Source organism: Lithobates pipiens, unplaced genomic scaffold (assembly GCF_037356315.1).
Source record: "Lithobates pipiens isolate NorthernLeopardFrog02 unplaced genomic scaffold, aLitPip1_a1.2 Scaffold_1, whole genome shotgun sequence".
Classification (NCBI taxonomy): Eukaryota; Metazoa; Chordata; class Amphibia; order Anura; family Ranidae; genus Lithobates; species Lithobates pipiens.
The window spans coordinates 170,544,859-170,563,958 of NW_027507685.1; the positions used below are offsets into that span (position 1 = coordinate 170,544,859).

The window sequence follows — 19,100 nt, forward strand, 5'->3', positions numbered from 1 at the left end:
AGAAACACTCACAGTTCCAACAATAAGGAGAGAGTAAACTGACAGCACTTGTTGAGAGGGGCACAATGTGCCCAGACTATCTTGTGCCCAAGCAGGAAGATGTCCAGAGAGGTTGAGAGGCCTACGCTTTCCCTCTTTGTCAGAAACCTTTTCCTGCTGCTAGTTCTGTCCCTACCAGGCGGGTTACCTGTCCCCACCCTACTAACTCACTAAATGCGAGCCAAACCTAAGAGCCAGGGCCTTAAAAAGGCTCTGCCTGACCAAAGAATACTGCTAGAGTCACATGGGACATCAGCTTCCAATGGGATAGCTTTTCCAGTAACCCAGGAAACCGTAGAGGAACCATGTTCCTCTTGGCTTCCTCTCCGACTGCAACACCGCTGCGGAAGTGCGCCACCTGCAGTGGAGAAAGTAGACTGCCCCTGCCTACACAATGACCACAATGAAAAGCACTCTATGATTGGTGCAGATAGATATTTAATTCATCCACCTGTCCTCCATTTATAGAGTGCTTTTCACTGTCAAAAGCTTCTTTGAATGGAGGCGGGGGACATGGTCAGCATTCTCGGCCAGTGCCGGTATTAACTTCCACTGCCATCCCTGGGATAGGGTTATCCAATGCTCAGGGCAGAGATGCAGAGCTGCACCCTCCTCTCCCGCTGCTAATACAAGCTGTAGAATGGATATGCCACCCTGAGCCCATTCTCTGCCCCCTTGCTCCAGCTGCCCATGGTTGGCATGGAGTGTGCACTGCACGTATATAGCCAAACACTTGCTAGAAGGTAGTTGCAAATGCATGATGTCTTTTTCACATCAGTCTTGCGTGGATTTGGTGGAGAGTGGGCATGTTGGAGTACAGCATGACAACAGTAGCTGGCAGAGCAGATATGGAGCATGCTTTGCGGTGAGGGAGTGTCCTCCTGCCCAACCCTTGTCCCTGCTGCCCACCTTGCAGTTGCCCCTTCTGACCACCCATTGTCCCTCCTACCCGCCTTTTTAGTTGCTCCTCCTGCCCTCCCCTTGTCCTGACCCTGCCCACAGAACCAGAAGTTTACAGCTGTGGGGGTATGGGGGTTGAGCAAACACCAGCACAAAGGACATTTCTTACAAAAGTAGGTACTGCCCCCAAATGCTGATTTAAAAAAATAATAATTCAGTCTCTAATGTTAAATATGACCCTTCTTGCAAGTCATCAAACGTACTGTTTTACAGTATACTTAATATGATTTAATAAATTGTGTTCAGCTTCAATTAATTTTTGCAGTATCTATAATTTTATGCGGTATTATAAATTGAATGCAAGTAATAATTTTAGCGAAAGTGATTTCATTCATTAGGACGATCACATAAGGTCATTTGCTTTTCTCCCAGTCTTCCCAAATCAATAAATACATTTTATGCAGAAGCATGTATTTAGATATTATTCTGTGGTGGGAGAAAGAGAAAGCCAACGAGGGCAGGCCTTGGAGAATTTTTGTTTGCCGGGAGAATTAGGCGAATACACCTGTGCAGGGCATGTGGTGAGCTTTGCATACTCATGGCGGGTAATACCTGTCCATTTCCATTTCCTTCAAAGGATTTATATAATTGATCAATTTTAGCTGTTGGATATCTATTACATTAACCATATTTATAAGGCTTATTTGCCAGCCACATGTCATTTACCAACTGGCTTTGGCCACCCTCATATGTCCGTGTGAATGTAACCTTTGCAAGGATAAATTAGTCAACAGAGGACATTTCCTTGGCATGTCCTTGGCATAGAATATATGACATTGTGTAAATTACTGTACATGAAAAGAAATATTTTCTGAAAATGGAGAAATAATCCGTGGACATGGAGTTGAATGAAGTCCAATTTTGTGACACTTCAATAAAGATGATAAAATAAAAAAGAGTAAACAATGTGATGAAACAGGTCTAGAAAAACCAGCTGGTGGTTCAATTGGCAGAGGTGCCCATTGTCATATGTCTAAGGGTAGGTTGGAGTCATCTGGTTTAATGAAATTCATAATGCTTTACATCACTGATAAAACGTGTTGGCATGGCTTCTCCAATTCAAGGTGGTAAAGCAATGTTAAAATCCATTGGCCTTGTATAGTTCATATGGATGCATGAAAGCTATACATCCATTCAGACAATTTTTCATTAAACCAGATGACTCCAACCTATACCAACAGGTTTTTCTAGGCCTCTTTCAACGTACTTAGTTCAAACACTCGTATACATTTGTGATCAGTTCCAGCTTCCCTTTAAATGGGTCTTTACGCCTGGGGGCAGAACAGACTTTCCGATAACGTGACCACAATGGACGCCCATCCCACCAACTCCAGATCGTGACTAGAGACTGAGAGCTGTATAACAGCTTGGCCACTTTGCTGGTAACGCGTGAAAGTCCCAGCCCAGCTGTCTGGTCCCAAATGTGCAGTGTGTTGGCGTTAAAGCCCACCCTCTTTACCAATGCACATATGTGTTTTATGTAAGCGGCAAGAGGTAAAACAAAGTTTATTTGTTGTTTACCAAGATGATTTGCTTGGAGTTTTTCTTGAGGCCCCTTTGCACACAGGGCCATCTAACTGTAGCACGTCCCTTCTAGTTGCCGGGTCCAGTTCCGCTGCCTGCAGTTTATCAAAGTCTATGGCAGGCTGTGGCTGGATGAGGCTGAAAGTTGTACCCATGTTTAAGGCCCTTCGCATTTAGAGATAAATGCCCTGAATGCAAAGTCTTGCCCTTCCTTGGCACACTCAAATATTGGGAGGGACACTCTAAAGCCGGCCATACATGGGTTGAATTCGGAACAAATTTTCTTTAAAAATCAGGAATTTTGTGCTTTTTGTGATCCAATGATGCTACCATTGATTTAGAAATTCGACCAACCAAGCCTTCAATTTCACCTCATGTTGCTATAGAATTAAAACATTTTTTTGTGGCCGGTTCAATAGCACCTGTGCGCGCCAGCGAGCCGGATTCTTTTGAAGGCTTATGACCGAAAAAGATCTGCTGACCAGCTCCCAATCAGCATGCTCAGCCAATGGCTGACTGGAGTGTTCTAGCGGGGGGGAGTGTTCTAGCGGGGGGACCGCCCCCCTGTCAGAACACAATAGGTCAGCAGAGGAGATTGTTGTACTAACATTAGATTTTTAGTACACCGGCTCCGACTTGAGCTGTCAATTTTTTTTTCACTCAACCTGAAAAAAAACTAGTAGCGTGTACAAGGCCTGAGGCTAGATGGCCCCATGTGCAGTGAGAAGTGGTAGTATATATCCTTCAAACAATAAGAAATGCCTCTTATGCATTCTGCAAGGTTTGACTCTCAAGGATTCTTCTTTTTTGCGTGATTATAAGTGTGAAGCACTTGCCTTGAAATATGCCTTCCCGTTTTTCTCTCAAGTCTTTTACATCTACACTAGATAATTGCGGTACAAAGCAAGCGCAAAACATTTATAGAAGCTTCCTGCCAATGATCAGACCTTCACAGGAGACTTATGAGAAAACCGGCTATTTATAGAAGATCTTAAAGTCAGCCGTCAGAAGTTCACTTATTGCTTTTGTTGTCTGGATGAAAGCGTGTTGTAAAACATTGTGTTTAATTTTGCAGCTACTAGAAAATATTCCATATAACGTACAACATGCTGTGATTTTACTATCACAGGGAGTAAGGTCAACTAAGTCCGTTCCGTAAAAACAAATTCTGTTATATCATTGTTGACATGTCCGTACGCTGTCTCCCAACATATTAAGACAAAAGCTGTTCCTTGCCTTGATCCACATCTGATCCATTACACCAACCTATCACCATTTTGGATAAAACCATATCCATTTTTATAAGCTTTTAGGTATATTATAAAAAGTACTGTGTTTCTACTGTATAATACAATTGGTTGGGTTACAGCTTTCATCTACTACTGCAGCAAAAATCAGAAATCTGTGGACCTCCTAAAACTTAAAACCAAACCCCTGTACAATGTACAACACATTGTGATTCTACTATCACATCAGGAGGAAGGTCAACTAAATATGTTCATTAAAAACAAATTGTTTTATATCAATTTTGACATACCTGTACGCTGTCTCCCAACATATTAAGACAAAAACTAGGACAAATGGTGTTCCAGGCTCTGATCCACATTTGATCCATCACACCCATTTATGATCATATTTGGACAAAATCATATCAATTTTTACAAGCATTTAAGTAAATTATAATGAGTACTCTGTTGGTATAATAGGGTCCGTTGGGTTACAGCTTCCATCTACTACTGCAAAAAAAATCTGAAATTGTTGTCCTACAACTCAAAACCAAACTCATGTACAGCATGTCATGGCCATTCTGTCACATTTGGAGTAAGGACAGCTAAGTTCATAGAGGAAAAAGTAATTGTTTTATATCATTCTTGACATGCTTGTACATTGTCCACAAACAGATTAAGACAAACACTAGGACAAAAGCTGTTCCTGGCCTTGATCCACATCTGATCCATCACACCCCACTATGACCATATTTGGACAAAACTGCATCCTATTTTATAAGCTGTTAGCTATATTATAATAAGTACTGTGTTGGTATAATAGGGTCAGTTGGAGATACAATTTTCTGGTAAATCGTTTTTATTGAAAATAATAACATAACAAAGTAAAACTGAGCATACAAGTCCCATGCAGGGGATCAAAACAGGTGAAAGATCATGTAAACATAGAAGAAGCACACTGTATTTTCTTTTTGGGGGTTTAATCAATGAAAATATAATATAATGTAAATGTACAGAAACATCAGACATCGGGTGCTGGAAGTGGCAACAAGTGTCCGGGCACAATGGCCCAGGGCTGAGTGGAAAAAAAATTAAAATGGCGGAGGTATAGCCCAGGTTTAGGCCTGAGTCGGGAAGTGGGGGGGGGGGGGGGATTGTGAGGGAGAAGGGAATAGGGGGAGAAGAGAAGGTACAGTTTTCATCTAGTACTGTAGCCAAATTCAGAAACTGGACAACCTCCTGCAACCAAAACCCTCGACTGTGTTCAGCAAGCTCCATCAAAGACTAAAACCTTCGACTCATATACCTTATTTTTTAGGTAGCAATGCCATTTTCTACTTATTTGATACAGTTAAAAAAAAAAAAAATTCAAGGATTTGAAAAAAGAAAAAAAAAACACAGATAACCTGGGAATGGAGTTGACTAGATCTGGTAGTTGTCTTTGATGGGAATTTGATGGAATTGCTACCCCAATGAGACCTGGGGAAATAGATAGGTTAGTGCTTGCTATTTTACATGAAGAGGTACTGGCAGAGTGGTGATAAGCCCATAGCCTGAGGAGGTCCATCTGTTGACATAGGAAGCATTCCAGGTGGAATGGGATGAGTGTGCCCCTAAAACGTGCGGTGCCCATCTGCTGCTGTCACTAGGTTTTATTGGAAAGCATCTGGAATACCAGTAAAAGGATTTTGCCCGCTGTTGTACAACCACTACTAAAAAGAAAGCTATCTTTCATGTGTTGCTCCCTGTGATGCTGAATAGATATATACAGGTTTACTGACCCAAGGAGGCACCCAAAAAAATAAAATCCCACCCTATAGTTGTATAACCAACCAATACAAGATTTAAATGATGAAATTAACATTTATTTCAACATTGTTATTATTTCATTTTTAATTAAAATAAATTAAAAGCAAAATGCCATGAAATTACACAAATTTGTATTAAAACCCTGTTGGGGAAATTTTTTCTTGCCTTAGTGGTCTAAAAGCTGGCTATAATTTTCCTTTAATTCAGTTGAAAATTTTCTTTGTCTTTGGAAGTAACTTTTCTTTTACCATAATAGACACTTGTTTATTATATAAAAAAAAAAGTTTACAATTAAAAATCATAATTATGCACAAGATTAAAGTTGTTTTTGCTGAATCTTGATTAGACTGATACTTGCTACATTTTAAACAAATAATTTGATAAAAATAAAATTAAAATATCACACGCTACAATAGGCATACAACATAAATAGATTATCATAAGCAACAGACACTGGGAAAGGAATGGTTTTGTAGTAATTAGTCGGCTGATGGCAATTCTGAATGGGAGGGTCTGGTGGTTTCATTTTAATCTGGTGCACTCTCTGTGTTTTGATGAAGAAAGCTGCAGGGTATGCATCCCTTAAGGATTTATCTCACCATAACTGAAATTCCTATTGCAAGGGATGCCTAAAAATTTACTTGTATCTTAACGCAGACTTCTGGGAAAATCAGTGAGCCACATACACAAAAAGGTAATGGCTTTTCTGGGGATGTTCTATACATCAACGTTGTTCAGAATGCCTCTAGGTTGCTACATTGCATTGAATTTTACAGAAAGTTTAATGAAAAGGAAAAGTAATTTAGTACCATTAATTTCCAGCATGGCTTGTGCAGCAATTGTATATGCTACATACATTTTTTATTTGCTATTTAATTTTCACTAAAGTGGAATTACCCTTTAAGCCTGACCTTACCTCCATATATTAACCACTTCTAGCCCAAGGACGTCATATGACATCTTTAATTTTCAGTGGGGGTATCTGAATGATGGGTGCAGCTGCAGGCATCATTCAGATATCATGTTTTAGAGCCGAAGATTCTGTGCACAGTAAGAACAATAATAGCGGCAGTTCATTCGCTTGACCATTTTTACAGGTGGTGGGAGGGGACACCCCGCCGCCGCTTCACGCCCCCGCCGCTTCACCCCCCCCGCGCCGCTTCTCCATCGGTGATCCGGATAAAGAATCTGCCACCGCCGTGCGATGATCATAGGGATTTCCGATGACCACATGGTCGTCAGTCATCTCTATGACTGTTGTGTTACACTATTTGGTTTATTATTGCTGTGTTCTTTTGTCTAGGCTGATCTCTCTCTGCCACCGTAGTTCTATATATCCCCCTCCCCTTCCTCTCTCTGGTTCGTTTGCTCAGTATACCATCATGCTCTAACATTTTTCCATGTGGTTTACAACACCAATGTTTTTCTACCTAATATCCATCATTAAACAAAACATTCAAAAGGATTCATCGTCTGTCTCTCCATACAGTGAGTTTATTCACTGAGTTAAGCTGCCTGAATTGATGCAAGAGATAAATAGAACACCAGGTCGTTTAAGCCCTATATGAAGCTGGAGATAAAGTTTATGGCCTTGTAGTTGAGTCAGAACAATGACCGCTGGTGGAAGTAAACAAAGCCGAGATCTTTGCTGGAAAGAAAGAGATCGTAATTTTTTTTTTTTATCTCAATCTTTCCTACCTAGTCTTATAAACCCCACATCTCTCCATAAAGAGAAGCTGTCACGCACCATTCCTATTACAAGGGATGTTATTGTTTACATTCCTTGTAATAAGAATAAAAGTGCTAAAAAAAATGTAAGGAGAAAGTGTAAAACATGATGAGCTCTCATTGGCTGCCAGCTGATCACGTGGTAATGGGGTCGGGATCGACCCCTTACTCTGATCTGCGATCAACCGAGTCTCATAGACACGCTGATCACAGAGCGTGCCCCGCGCACCCTGCAGGGGGTCTATTGACGTCCTCCTGGCAAAGTAGGTCCTGCTGTAGCTGTCATTCGGCTATAGCAGGGGTGGCCAACCAGACGAAGACCAAGAGCCACATTTTTACGGAGTTACCGCAAAGAGCCACATCATACGCATGGGCACACATGAACATCACCCCATCCCTTCCTCATACACACATACTTTTGCTCAGCTGGATTTATTGTAAATGTCACACACTGTTTTAACACTACAAAGACCACAGGTCAGTAATCTTCCTTTGAAAGTACATCCATGTGACAGAAGACAGCAGCTCATCTAATTTCCAAAATACAAATTGTCTTACAAACAGTGAACTGGTCAGGATAACAAACAGTTAATGGGTCTTCTAGCCTGAACTAGCAGTAAATTCTTCCAAAAAACATCACAGAAAGCATGCAGCACACACAGAGCTCTGGATAAATAAGTGAAAAGAAGCTGAAATGGTTAACAGCCAGCAGTGTGTCACACTATCAACAGACCTAGAATGTGCTGAGCAGATCTTATCAGTGTTCAGGTGAAACGTTATTAAAAAAAAAAAAAGTACAGAGCAAGACAGAGGGAGAAGGGAGGACAGATCAGTAACCTGCACACTTGTGGCCATACCTTTTTGTATCTCATCGGCTTCAGATACAGCGTGTTTCTCCTTCCTCTGCCCCCCTTCAGCCTCACTCCAGCGCCTATGTATTCAAATGTGGCGGGCTGGGGACACTACACGCTGATTGGCTGTTGATGTGTGGGAGAAGCGGAGGAGTGCAGAGACTCGGGCTGCCTGTCCCCGCAATGAAACAGCCCGAACCAGCCCGAAGAGCCGCAGGAAACCGATCAAAGAGCCCCATGCGGCTCGAGAGCCGCGGGTTGGCCACCCCTGGGCTATAACATGGATCTGAAGCAGTTAAAGCGTGACATGTTGAGTATCTATTTACTCGGTGTAACGTCATCTTTCACATTATACTAAAAAATTGGGCTAACTTTACTGGTTTGTTATTTTGTTAACTCATTAAGCAGTGTTTTTTTTTTTAACCGTATTTGAAAAATTGTTGCGCAAATACCGTGTGACATAAGGTGTCTGCTAAAAAAACATATATAATGTTTGGGGGTTCTGAGTAATTTTCTAGCAAAAAAAATTATGGATTTTTACATGTAGTAGAGAAATGCCAGAATAGGCCTGGCATAGAAGTGGTTCAGTCTGAGGAATCCTGAGGCTTGCAGCTGTTGAGGAACTAGGCGATTGGACCATAAATATGCCTGCCTGGAAAGGCGAGATGGGATTTGTAGTTCTTCATGAATGGACAGAGGTTCCATGTAGTTAGATTAAACTGAAAAAAAAAAAAACTGGGCCCTCCAAATGCCAATTGTACCTTCACATGAACCTCAGATATTATCCGCTGTGTGTAGGTGTTAATTTGCGGTTTCTGTTTTTGGCCTTGCATCCTTACATAACGAGATACTGAAACAGCATACATTCTAGTTACAGCCCATTCATATGCAGCTTGCAATGTTTGACTCAGAATGGTTAGCTATCCTTCCAGTTACCAGGAAACAGTCCAGTCTGGAAGTAAAGCAGAGCCAGAGAAAGCAGAAATATAGACAATTAGAACTAATTATAGTATGTGGACATGTGTTTTCATATTATCCAACCATGCATCCCACAGAAGAGATGCAGTTAACCCTACGACAGCGAGCCTTCAGAAGATGAAGAGAAATACATTTTATTTCACACTTGAATCGACTTCTCGTTGTACACTTATTTGAGGAAATTCTAAAAAAATTAAAAAAATAATGAAATATGTTAATCTGGGTGGTACCACCTTTGGCTTGGGTCATCTTTGACTTGCCAAATTAAAAATGAAGGACTCACTATCAACCAAAGTCCCCACAAATTAGCATTGCCATTGTTGAATATATGTATGGTTTACATTTAACGCAGCCATTTTCGACGAGGGCTCTTTGGGACTCTTTGGGTTCTTTGGGGATCCTTAACCACTTCAATATCGGGCACTTTTACCCCCTTCCTGCCCAGGCCAATTTTCAGCTTTCAGCTCTCTCACAGTTTGAATGACAATTGCGCGATCATGCGACATTGTACCCAAATGAAATTGTTATCCCCACACCCCCACAAATAGAGATTTCTTTGATGGTATTTGATCACCACTGGCTTTTTTATTTTTTGCTCTACAAATAAAAAAAGACCGAAAATATTGAAAACTATTTTTTTCTTTGTTTCTGTTATAAAATGTTGTAAATAAGTACGTTTTCTCCTTCACTGATGTGCACTGATGAAGCGGCACTGATGAGGTGGCACTGATAGGCTGCAATGATGGGTGGCACCGATGAGAACTGATATGTGGCACTGATGGGTGGCAATGATAGTCACTGATGGGCAATGATGGGCACTGATAGATGGCACTGGTAGGCAGCATGGATGAGGAGACATTGACGGGCATTACTGAAGGGCACTGACTGGCATTATTTATAGGCACTGGTTGGCTTCTCTGATGGCACTGATTGGCTTCAGTGGGTACAGGTGGCACTGTGTCAAAATGATTATCAGAATTTTGTTTAGCCATATACTAAATCATAAGTACTACAATAAAGTGCAAGTGCATAATTAGAGTGCATGTTCCAAAAAACATGTAGCCAAATGCATATAAAGTGTCCATAGTAGTGACGGTAGAAAAAAAATCAAATTAAAAAGTAATAACAAAAAAATATTATTGATGTTCACATAAATGTGTGTATATAAATCTCCTTAATCCTGGTGTTAACGACTAGGAGTGACTGTGTATCTCCCACCACCATCACCTGCCAAACATCCTACTCACCAGAACTCTATGACACCCATTACAGGTAGTCAAAAGCACAGATGGATCAAACCAGCAAAGGAATTCTCCCGATCTCGAATCATGCCGTCAAACGTCCAAACATCAGTGGGATAATGAAAGGAAGAAAAGGACTCCCATCACAATATATTTAAAAGGTTAAAAGGGCAAAGTATCCATTGCAGCATAGGATACAAACAAACTCATGTTGGAAGCGCCGTGTGCGCTCCAGCTGTCTTGAAAGAGGCAGAAGTGACATATCACGCTCAAGAAACTCTACGTGTTTTGTCAGCACGTTCTGATGTCATCAGGGGTCACAAATTTACAAAAAAAATTATGTGGACTCTAATATTGTGTGGACAATAATATTTTTTGTTATTACTTTTTACTTTGATTTTTTTCTACCATCACTACTATGGACACGTTATATACATTTGACTAATTGTTTTTTGGAACATGCCCTCTAGTTATGCACTTGCACTTTATTGCAGTACTTATTATTTATTTATTTATTCTGATAATCATGTTGACGCATATCACAGAGAATCGCGGTTCAAATAAATGTATTGATTTTATATCACATATGTTTTTTTTTCACTTATAACGAGCTGCTCTCATTACCAGTATTTGTTTCCATCTATTAACCATTTGCACAGGTTTGGGGCTAGGTCTCTTTTCTTTACAGGTGGCACTGATTGGCATTACTGCCAAGCACTGGTGGGCATCACTGGTGAGGAACTGGTGGGCATCACTGGTGGGGCACTGATGGGCATCACTGGTGGGTCTGCACTGATAATCAATACGCTGATTATCTGTGCAGACCCCCCTGTCCAGAGAGCCACTGATCGGCTCTCTCCTACCCGCGCCTTGTTAGTGAGAATGGAAGAAAGCTGATAAACAGCACTTCCTGGTCACCATGTGATCAGCTGTGTTTGGACACAGCTGATCACGTGGTAAAGAGCCTACATCATAGGCTCATTACCTAGATCTGAGATACGGCATGTCAGAGTGACACACCGCACCACCGATCACCACGCCATGTGTACCTAGGGACGCGCATGAGCAGCTTATCCTGTCATATGATGCCCAGTCAAGATAACTGATCCCCGTTGCAGCCGTCATTTTGATATTGGCGGGGTGGGATGTACATACTTAGTCAGGTTGAAAAAAGACACAAGTCCATCCATTTCAACCAATAAAAGGGGACAAAAATCATACAATCCCATATACACAATCCTATATCCACAGTTGATCCAGAGGAAGGCAAAAAAAAAACAGCAAAGCATGATCCAATTTGCTCCAGCAGGAGAAAAAAAATTCCTTTCTGACCCCTAAGAGGCAATCTGATATTCCCTGGATCAATTTTACCTATAAATGTTAGAATCTAGTTATAGTATGTACATTTAGGAAAGAATCCAGGCCTTTATTTAACCATTTGCTGACCACGCTATAGCCGAATGACGACTACAGCGCGGACAGCTGGTTGTGAGAGGCCGTTATATGACATTCTCCCGTGATCGTCCTCGCTACAGGGATTGAGGTAAAGAGCCAAACAGCAGCTCTTTACAACGTGATCAACTGTGTCCAATCACCGCTGATCACGCATGTAAATCGAAGCCGATCATCGGCATTCCTTTCCTCATGCTGACAGCATGAGGAGAGGAAAAGAGAGTGGATAACCGGCTTCCCTTGTACACTGATAATCAGGGAACTTATTATGAGTGCAGTCCACAAGTGCTGCCAATCAGTGCAGCCTCATCAGTGAACAAAATAAATGACCTGTTCGCAAAATGTTATAACAAACTATGAAAAAGTTTTTTTTTTTTTATTCAGTATTTTTTCGTTTGTTTAGCAAATAATAAAAACCCCAGTGGTGATTAAATACCACCAAGCGAAAGCTCTATTTGTGTGAAAAAAATGATCCAAATTTTGTGTGGGTACTGTGTTGCATGACCGCGCAATTGTCATTCAAAGTGTGACAGCTCGGAGGCTGCATTCACACCTGAGCGTAGCATCTTATCGCTTTTCCGCCATTTTCAGTGTTTTTTGCATGATTTTTGCGCGTTTGTATGCAGCGTTTTTGGGCTTTGCCGGTTTTATTTATTATTTTGTTTATTTATTTTATTTATTATTATATATATAATAATAAATTAATAGATAAATGTAAAATAAATACACAAATAAATAAAAATCATAAAAAATCTATAAATTAAAACCAAGTAACAATAAATAAATAATGAACCCTTAACTTTAACCCTTAGCTCTTAAAAAAATAAAATACTAATAAATAACTTAACACCCTAACCCTAATGCAAAATAAAATTATTATTATTATTATTATTATTATTATTATTAATACAAATGTATTTTTTGTTTGAGTTTTTATTGTTATTTTATTATTATTTTTATTATTATTAATAATTTCATATTTTATAAGGTTAGAGGTTCATTATTATTTATAAATATATTGTTACATATTATTCATTTATTTTACTTATTTATGATGATTTTTAGTTACCTGGGCATTTATTTTACATTTATTTATTCATATATTATTACTATTTTATTTTTTACTTTTTCTCCATTTGAGCAGAAAATCACGCAAAAAACGCCTTTCCTTTCATTTTTATGGGAATACAAAACGTGCCAAAAATGCCCAAATCTGCCCGATTTGAGCGACAAAAAAAGCTCCAGATCTTGTTTGAGCTTCAGGCATTTGGTTTCTGGTGTTTTGGAGTGGAGATGTAAACCATCTCCATAGAGAATCATTGACTTTTCCCCTCCAACGTTTTGGAGCTTCAAGGTGTGAATGCAGCCTGAAAGCTGAAAATTGGCCTGGGCCAAAGGGGGGTGAAAGTGTTCAGTAGACAACTGGTTAAAGCAATCTACTGAGCTGGACAGAGCCAGCCTTCTTGAGGGAGTCTATTCCACATTTTGAACCCTGGTTCACATTGATGCCACTTTGTGACATTGATGCCTCTGTGATGACCTTAAAGTGAACTCAACACCAAGTTGACTATATGGACCACTTCTGTATTTGTACATATTGACCATAACCACCCTTAATCTCCTCTTCTCAAGAAAGAGAGTAAATTCAGTTCTTCTAATCTATCCTCATAGCTGAGCTCCTCCATGCCTCTTATCAGTTAGGTTGCCCTTCTCTGCACTTTCTCCAGTTCCCCGATATCCTTTTTGTGAGCTGGTGCCCAAAACTGAACTGCATACTCCAGAGGTCCTACTAAAGATTTGTACAATGATCCTCAATCTCCAGAAAAATAATTAAAAGCCAGCGCAGCTACAAATACTGTACCTGCTGACTTTTGATAAAAGGACACTTACCTGTCCAGGGATCCAGTGCCATCTTCACCTGGGCTGGTTCTTCGTCAGTCTTAGAGCAAGCTTAGTGTGGGAAGCTGGCTGTGATTCCTTGCGGCTTTCCACTGCCCACTGTGAATGGTCCCGCAGCCTCTTGAAACCTGTGAAATGTTCCAAGAGATTGCGGGCAGGGAGGAAAGGAGGGAGAACTTCCGGTGGAGATTCCAGCGGAAGTGGGAGTAGGTACCTGGCAAAAGTAGGTACACATTTCCCCCCCACCAAAAAATTTAAACTTCCAATAAAAAGGAGCATTCTTAAAAGCAGAACTTCCCATTTAGGGTGAAGTTCTGCTTTAAGCTGTGGCTGAGTGACCTCCCATCTGATGGTTCTTGCATAGTTCCAGGGTTAACGCCACTTGGCAAAGCCAGTGGCATGACTCCAATGATCTTTTTAGCTGTGACATTCTCGTATGGGTAGCATTCTTTCCACTTAACTTGATTAATTTTAGCTGGTGTTCCCTGAGACCTAAAATTATTTCAAGGGTTCCTCTGGGGTAAGATTGAGAAAATTTGGTTTATTGGGTACAAATTAATCTGAGCATAGTAGAATCCATACAGCTTAAGGAAACCATGATTGGATCACATGCTTCTCCATACCTGGAAGTAATTGCTTCTGGCAGCTGAATAGAGCAGAATGAAAGGTGTGTATTCGCTGGTGTAGAATAGAAGGTTGGAGGGGTGCTCTGTAGAGAATATTGTATTCCTCTACTATGTGAATGGATCTGTGATTGGATGACATCACTGTGTGGGAGGAACCATGCCAAATTAAAAGAAATAATAAATGCTGCAGGGAGAAGAACACCAATATTCAGGTAAGGGGTGGCAGTTTGAGGGTGCTGGGCTGCGAAATAGCAGCAAATTTAATGGCACAGGGGTGAGTGTAACATAAAACAACATCAGAAAGATGAAATTATCCTTTAAAACAAATTTATTTGTTATTTGCAATTTCTCTTAAAACTTCCAACCAAATTTTGTCTCTTTTCTGTCATCGCAGGTGGTTTCAGCAAGTTTCAGGCGGAATTTCCTCACCATTGTGAAACCAACCTGGACTCCACCAGTTGTGCCAGTAGCTCACCACTGCCCCCAACTCCGGTGCTAGGACTTGGAGGTTTGTCCATTGCCTCTGACTGCTCTGACGTTGAGTCTGACCTTGACCGGGAGCCATTGAGTGGGATGGACTCTGAAGGCATGAGTCCACGTAACCAGCCCCCATCATTCCCCGTTCAAATCCTACCACACTTATACCTGGGCAGTGCAAGGGATTCTGGGAATATGGACACTTTGGCCAAGCTAGGTATACGTTACATCCTGAATGTCACGCCAAATCTCCCCAACATCTTTGAGAAGGATGGAGACTTCCATTACAAGCAGATCCCTATATCCGATCACTGGAGTCAGAACTTGTCTCAGTTTTTCCCAGAAGCCATTGAGTTCATTGGTGAGTAAGACTGGAATACATGATTAATATTGCTTGTTAAATATATATGCAGAGGACTTTTATATGGATTTCTCTTTCCTTATATTGTTCCTCCATGCCAGTGTTACCCCATTTCTTTACACAAGAAACCGGTGCTATTTATTCCTTGGGTAAATAGTTGTCAAGGAGGCAACATTGCTGGCACCAGGACCAGGTGCTCCTAGAAAATGCTGTGTGATCTACGAGAAACTGATTTCACTGGAAGTAATTTCTTGAGAATGCCATAAAACTACTAGTAAACATTTTTTTGGAATAAATATCGAGAAGTTGGTTAGCAGGATAGAGTAAAGAGCAATTTAATAATGAAAGCTTGAAAAAATTTAACTCTTAAAGTGGAAATTCACTTATTTTTAATTCTCATGTTGCTAGCATTAGTAAATAGATAGGAAAGTATATAATATTAGATTATTTTAAACTTTTATTTTTTTACATTTCTTGAGTTACTTCCTGGTTTCTTGCCTAGTCAAATGTTGCCATACACCCCAGGAGTCTTCAAGATGGGAAGAGGGGTCTTCTTAGCTAAGCACACTTTCCTGCAGGCATGCTTGAGCTAAGAGCAGATGGATTCCAGGAAGTAAATGCTGCATGAATCATTTGCCCTTACTCAAGATGGCCACGGCCAGGAATGCTAGGAGTGGTGTTTTTCAAAGTGATTTCTTAACAAAATAAAGCATTGAGTCATGGATGGATGGGGGGGGGGTTGCTTTGAATATTAACCTTCTCCCGCATGCGCTATAGCCGTATGGCGGCTACAGCGCGGACCTTAAATGCCAGGAGGCCGCTCTATGATGTTCTCCCGTGCATGTGTTGCCTGTGCACCCCCTGTGGGGAGCGAGCAGCATGCTCTTTGATCACCAAGTCTATGTGATTTCTCAACAAAATAAAGCATTGAGACATGGATGGATGGGGGGTTTGCTTTCAATATTAACCTTCTCCTTCCCATGCTATAGCCAAATGATGGCTACAGCGCAGAACTTAATTGCTGGGAGGCCATTATATGACGTCCTCATGTGCATGAGCTGCCTGCGCGCCCCCTGTGGAGTACATGAGCTGCCTGCGCACCCCCTGTGGAGTGTATGAGATGCCTGCACGCCCCCAGTGGGGGACACGCAGCATGCTCTGTGATCACCGAGTCTATGAGACTCAGCTGGTCACCTATTGGAGTAAGAGGCTTGTCCCGGCCCCTTACCACGTGATCAGCTGTCAGCAAATGACAGCTGATCATGTGATGTAAATAGAAGATCAGCGTGAGGAAAAAAAAAACAGATCACCGGCTGCTGTCATAGGGACATTGGTCTCTCACACAGAGAGCCGCAGCTGCCTCATCTGTGCCCACCAGTGCCACCTATCAGTACCTACCAGTGCCCACAGTGCCACCTATCAATGCCCATCAGTGCCTCATCTGTGTCACGATTAGTGCTGCCCATCAGTGTCACCTTCCAGTCCCTACCAGTGCCCATCAGTGTCATCTTCCAGTGCCCATCAATGCCACCTATTAGTTCCCTTCAGTGCCGCCCATTAGTGCCAACCATCAGTGTCACCTCTTATATTTTATACAATGCCACCTCTATATTTTTGGAAGCATTCTTGCTTTACAGCATTTCTTCACACCTGCCTAAAAATGTTGCACAATATTATACAGTACTTGCTGATAGGCCCTTGATTATAACAGCTGTGCTCAGGTGCACACTCAGCTTGCTGGTCTCTGGTAAGATCTGTAAACCAGGTTGGAGGCCTCTTCCCACCCAAATCACATTGAAGCCTTCAAGCTCCAGACTCTGATTCAGGAATTACAAAACCTAGAGACTGTATCATGTGGGAAGTGGGAGTAGAAGTCCTGGTGTCAGTGGCAGTAAACAATGTCCCATGTTTGGTGTCAGTGGGCACAATAGTGGATGTCATTGGTGTCAAGGGAAGGAATAGTGTCCCATCACTGGTGCATGTGGGAGGAATAGTGTTGCATCATTGGTGGCAATGGGAGGAACAGTGCCTCATTATTGTTGGCAGTGGGAGGAATAGTGCCTCATCACAGGTGCCAATGGGAGGAATAGTGTCCCATCACTGGTGCATGTGGGAGGAATAGTGTCCCATCACTGGTGTCAGTGGGCGCAATAGTGCCCCATCATTGGTGTCAAGGAAAAAACTGTGTCCCATCACTGGTGTATGTGGGAGGAATAGTTCTCCATCATTGGTGGCAATGGGAGGAATAGTTATCCATCATTGGTGGCAGAAGGAGAAATAGATCCTCATCATGGGTAGAAATGGGAGGAATAGTGATTCATCACAGGTGCCAGTGGGAGGAATAGTCCCCCATCATTGGTGGCAGTGGAAGAAATAGTTCCCCATTGTTGGTGTTAGTGAGAGGAATCGTGCCCCATTGTTGGTGTCAGTGAGTTACATAGTTAGTCTGGTTAAAAAAACACAAGTCCATCTAGTTCAACCAAATAAAATGAGAGAAACAGTGCCCCATCATGGATGTCAGTGGGAGGAATAGTGCCCCATTTTCAGTGGTAGTGGCAGGAACTTCCATATGCCCCACTGTTGTTGACAGTGAGGGAATAATGACCCAAGGGTCAAATAAGCTTGATACTTCAAATCCTAAATTAGGATTTATATGGCGTCAACAATTTCTGCAGCTTTTTACTAAATAAAAAGAAGACAGTACAGTTGCAATACAATTCAAGGGTTGGGGGGCCACCGCTCATAAGAGCTTACAATCTAAAGATCATATTGCAATGCAGATATATTTAAAGTAATAGATAACTGATAAAATGCTGCTTCTCTAGGAATGGATGTGAAATAAGCGATCGCACTGGTCACATAGGAGTGGCAGTAAATCTGAAGTAGTAAAGCTATCCTTGTGTCTATCTATCGAGGCATCTTAAGGACACGTTTGTGTGTGCCTGTCTTTGAGAATGACCTTGTGTCTGGCATCTAGCTGCCTCCCGGATAAGGTTACCTTAATGGACATCCCTCCTCCCTTTTCCCCGTCACTTATTGCCTTTGTCTGAGAGCTATTTTTACATTACTCCACTCTGTGGTGTTATTGGGATTGTTGTTTGATGAAGACACACAGTTGGATAATGATAAATAGTCTTCTTTCGACTTTGGGGTGAAGTAAATACATTATGTCTCTCCTTGGAACAAAACATTGCCATTGTATTGCCTAGTAACTATGCCATTGTCGAAAAATCTCTGGAATTCAAAACTGTTTTTTTTTTTTTAATTGGTATAGGGGTGTCAACCACATAAACATTTATTTTCTTGTAGGGTTGGTGAAAAAGACTTCTGAAGATTGTTTTCTAAAGTTGGTTAGCTTTTGGAAATAATCTCCAAAAGACTATTTCACCAACTCATTGTCACAGGCACATATGTACATGTATGTGAATTTTAATCAGTCCTGGGACAAGAACATCCAGTGCTCAAGGTGAGGAGGCCAAACTGCATCATCAGCCACCCCCCGATGTGGGTGATTCCAAAGGACTTCTGGAGATTTTTTCTAAAGGTGTTTGGCTTTGGGAAACAATCTCTGAAAGGCCATTTCACCAATTCATTATCACAGGCACATATGTACACGTTTATTCTAATCAGTGGCAGGACTAGGTCAACCAGTGACCAGGGTGAAGAGTGAAGATGCCAAACTGCGCTCCCCCATGTGCGTGACCCCCAAAGGACTTTTGGAGATTGTTTTGTAAAGCTGGTTGGCTTTGAGAAACAATCCCTGAAAGACCATTTCACCAAATCATTATCACAGGCACGTATGTACATGTGCGTATTCTAATCAGTGCTGGGACAAGGTCATCCAGTACACAAGGGGAGGAGGACAAACCTCCTCACCTGGCACCCCCCCCCTTCCCGATGTGGGTGACCTCAAAGAACTACTGGAAATT

General features: G+C 41.5%; 1 protein-coding gene across 3 annotated transcripts in view; it reads left to right on the top strand.

The window, feature by feature from the left end:
• Positions 1–19,100, top strand: part of DUSP9 (dual specificity phosphatase 9) — a 116,329-nt gene that overhangs the window by 75,934 nt on the left and 21,295 nt on the right. For 2 of the 3 annotated variants that reach the window (XM_077478873.1, XM_077478874.1), the window contains one exon: positions 14,728–15,171. The exons of the other annotated variant lie outside the window; for it this stretch is intronic. In XM_077478873.1, coding sequence (XP_077334999.1) covers positions 14,728–15,171 — 444 coding nt within the window. The remainder of the gene's footprint in view (positions 1–14,727; positions 15,172–19,100) is intronic. 3 annotated transcript variants of the gene reach the window in all.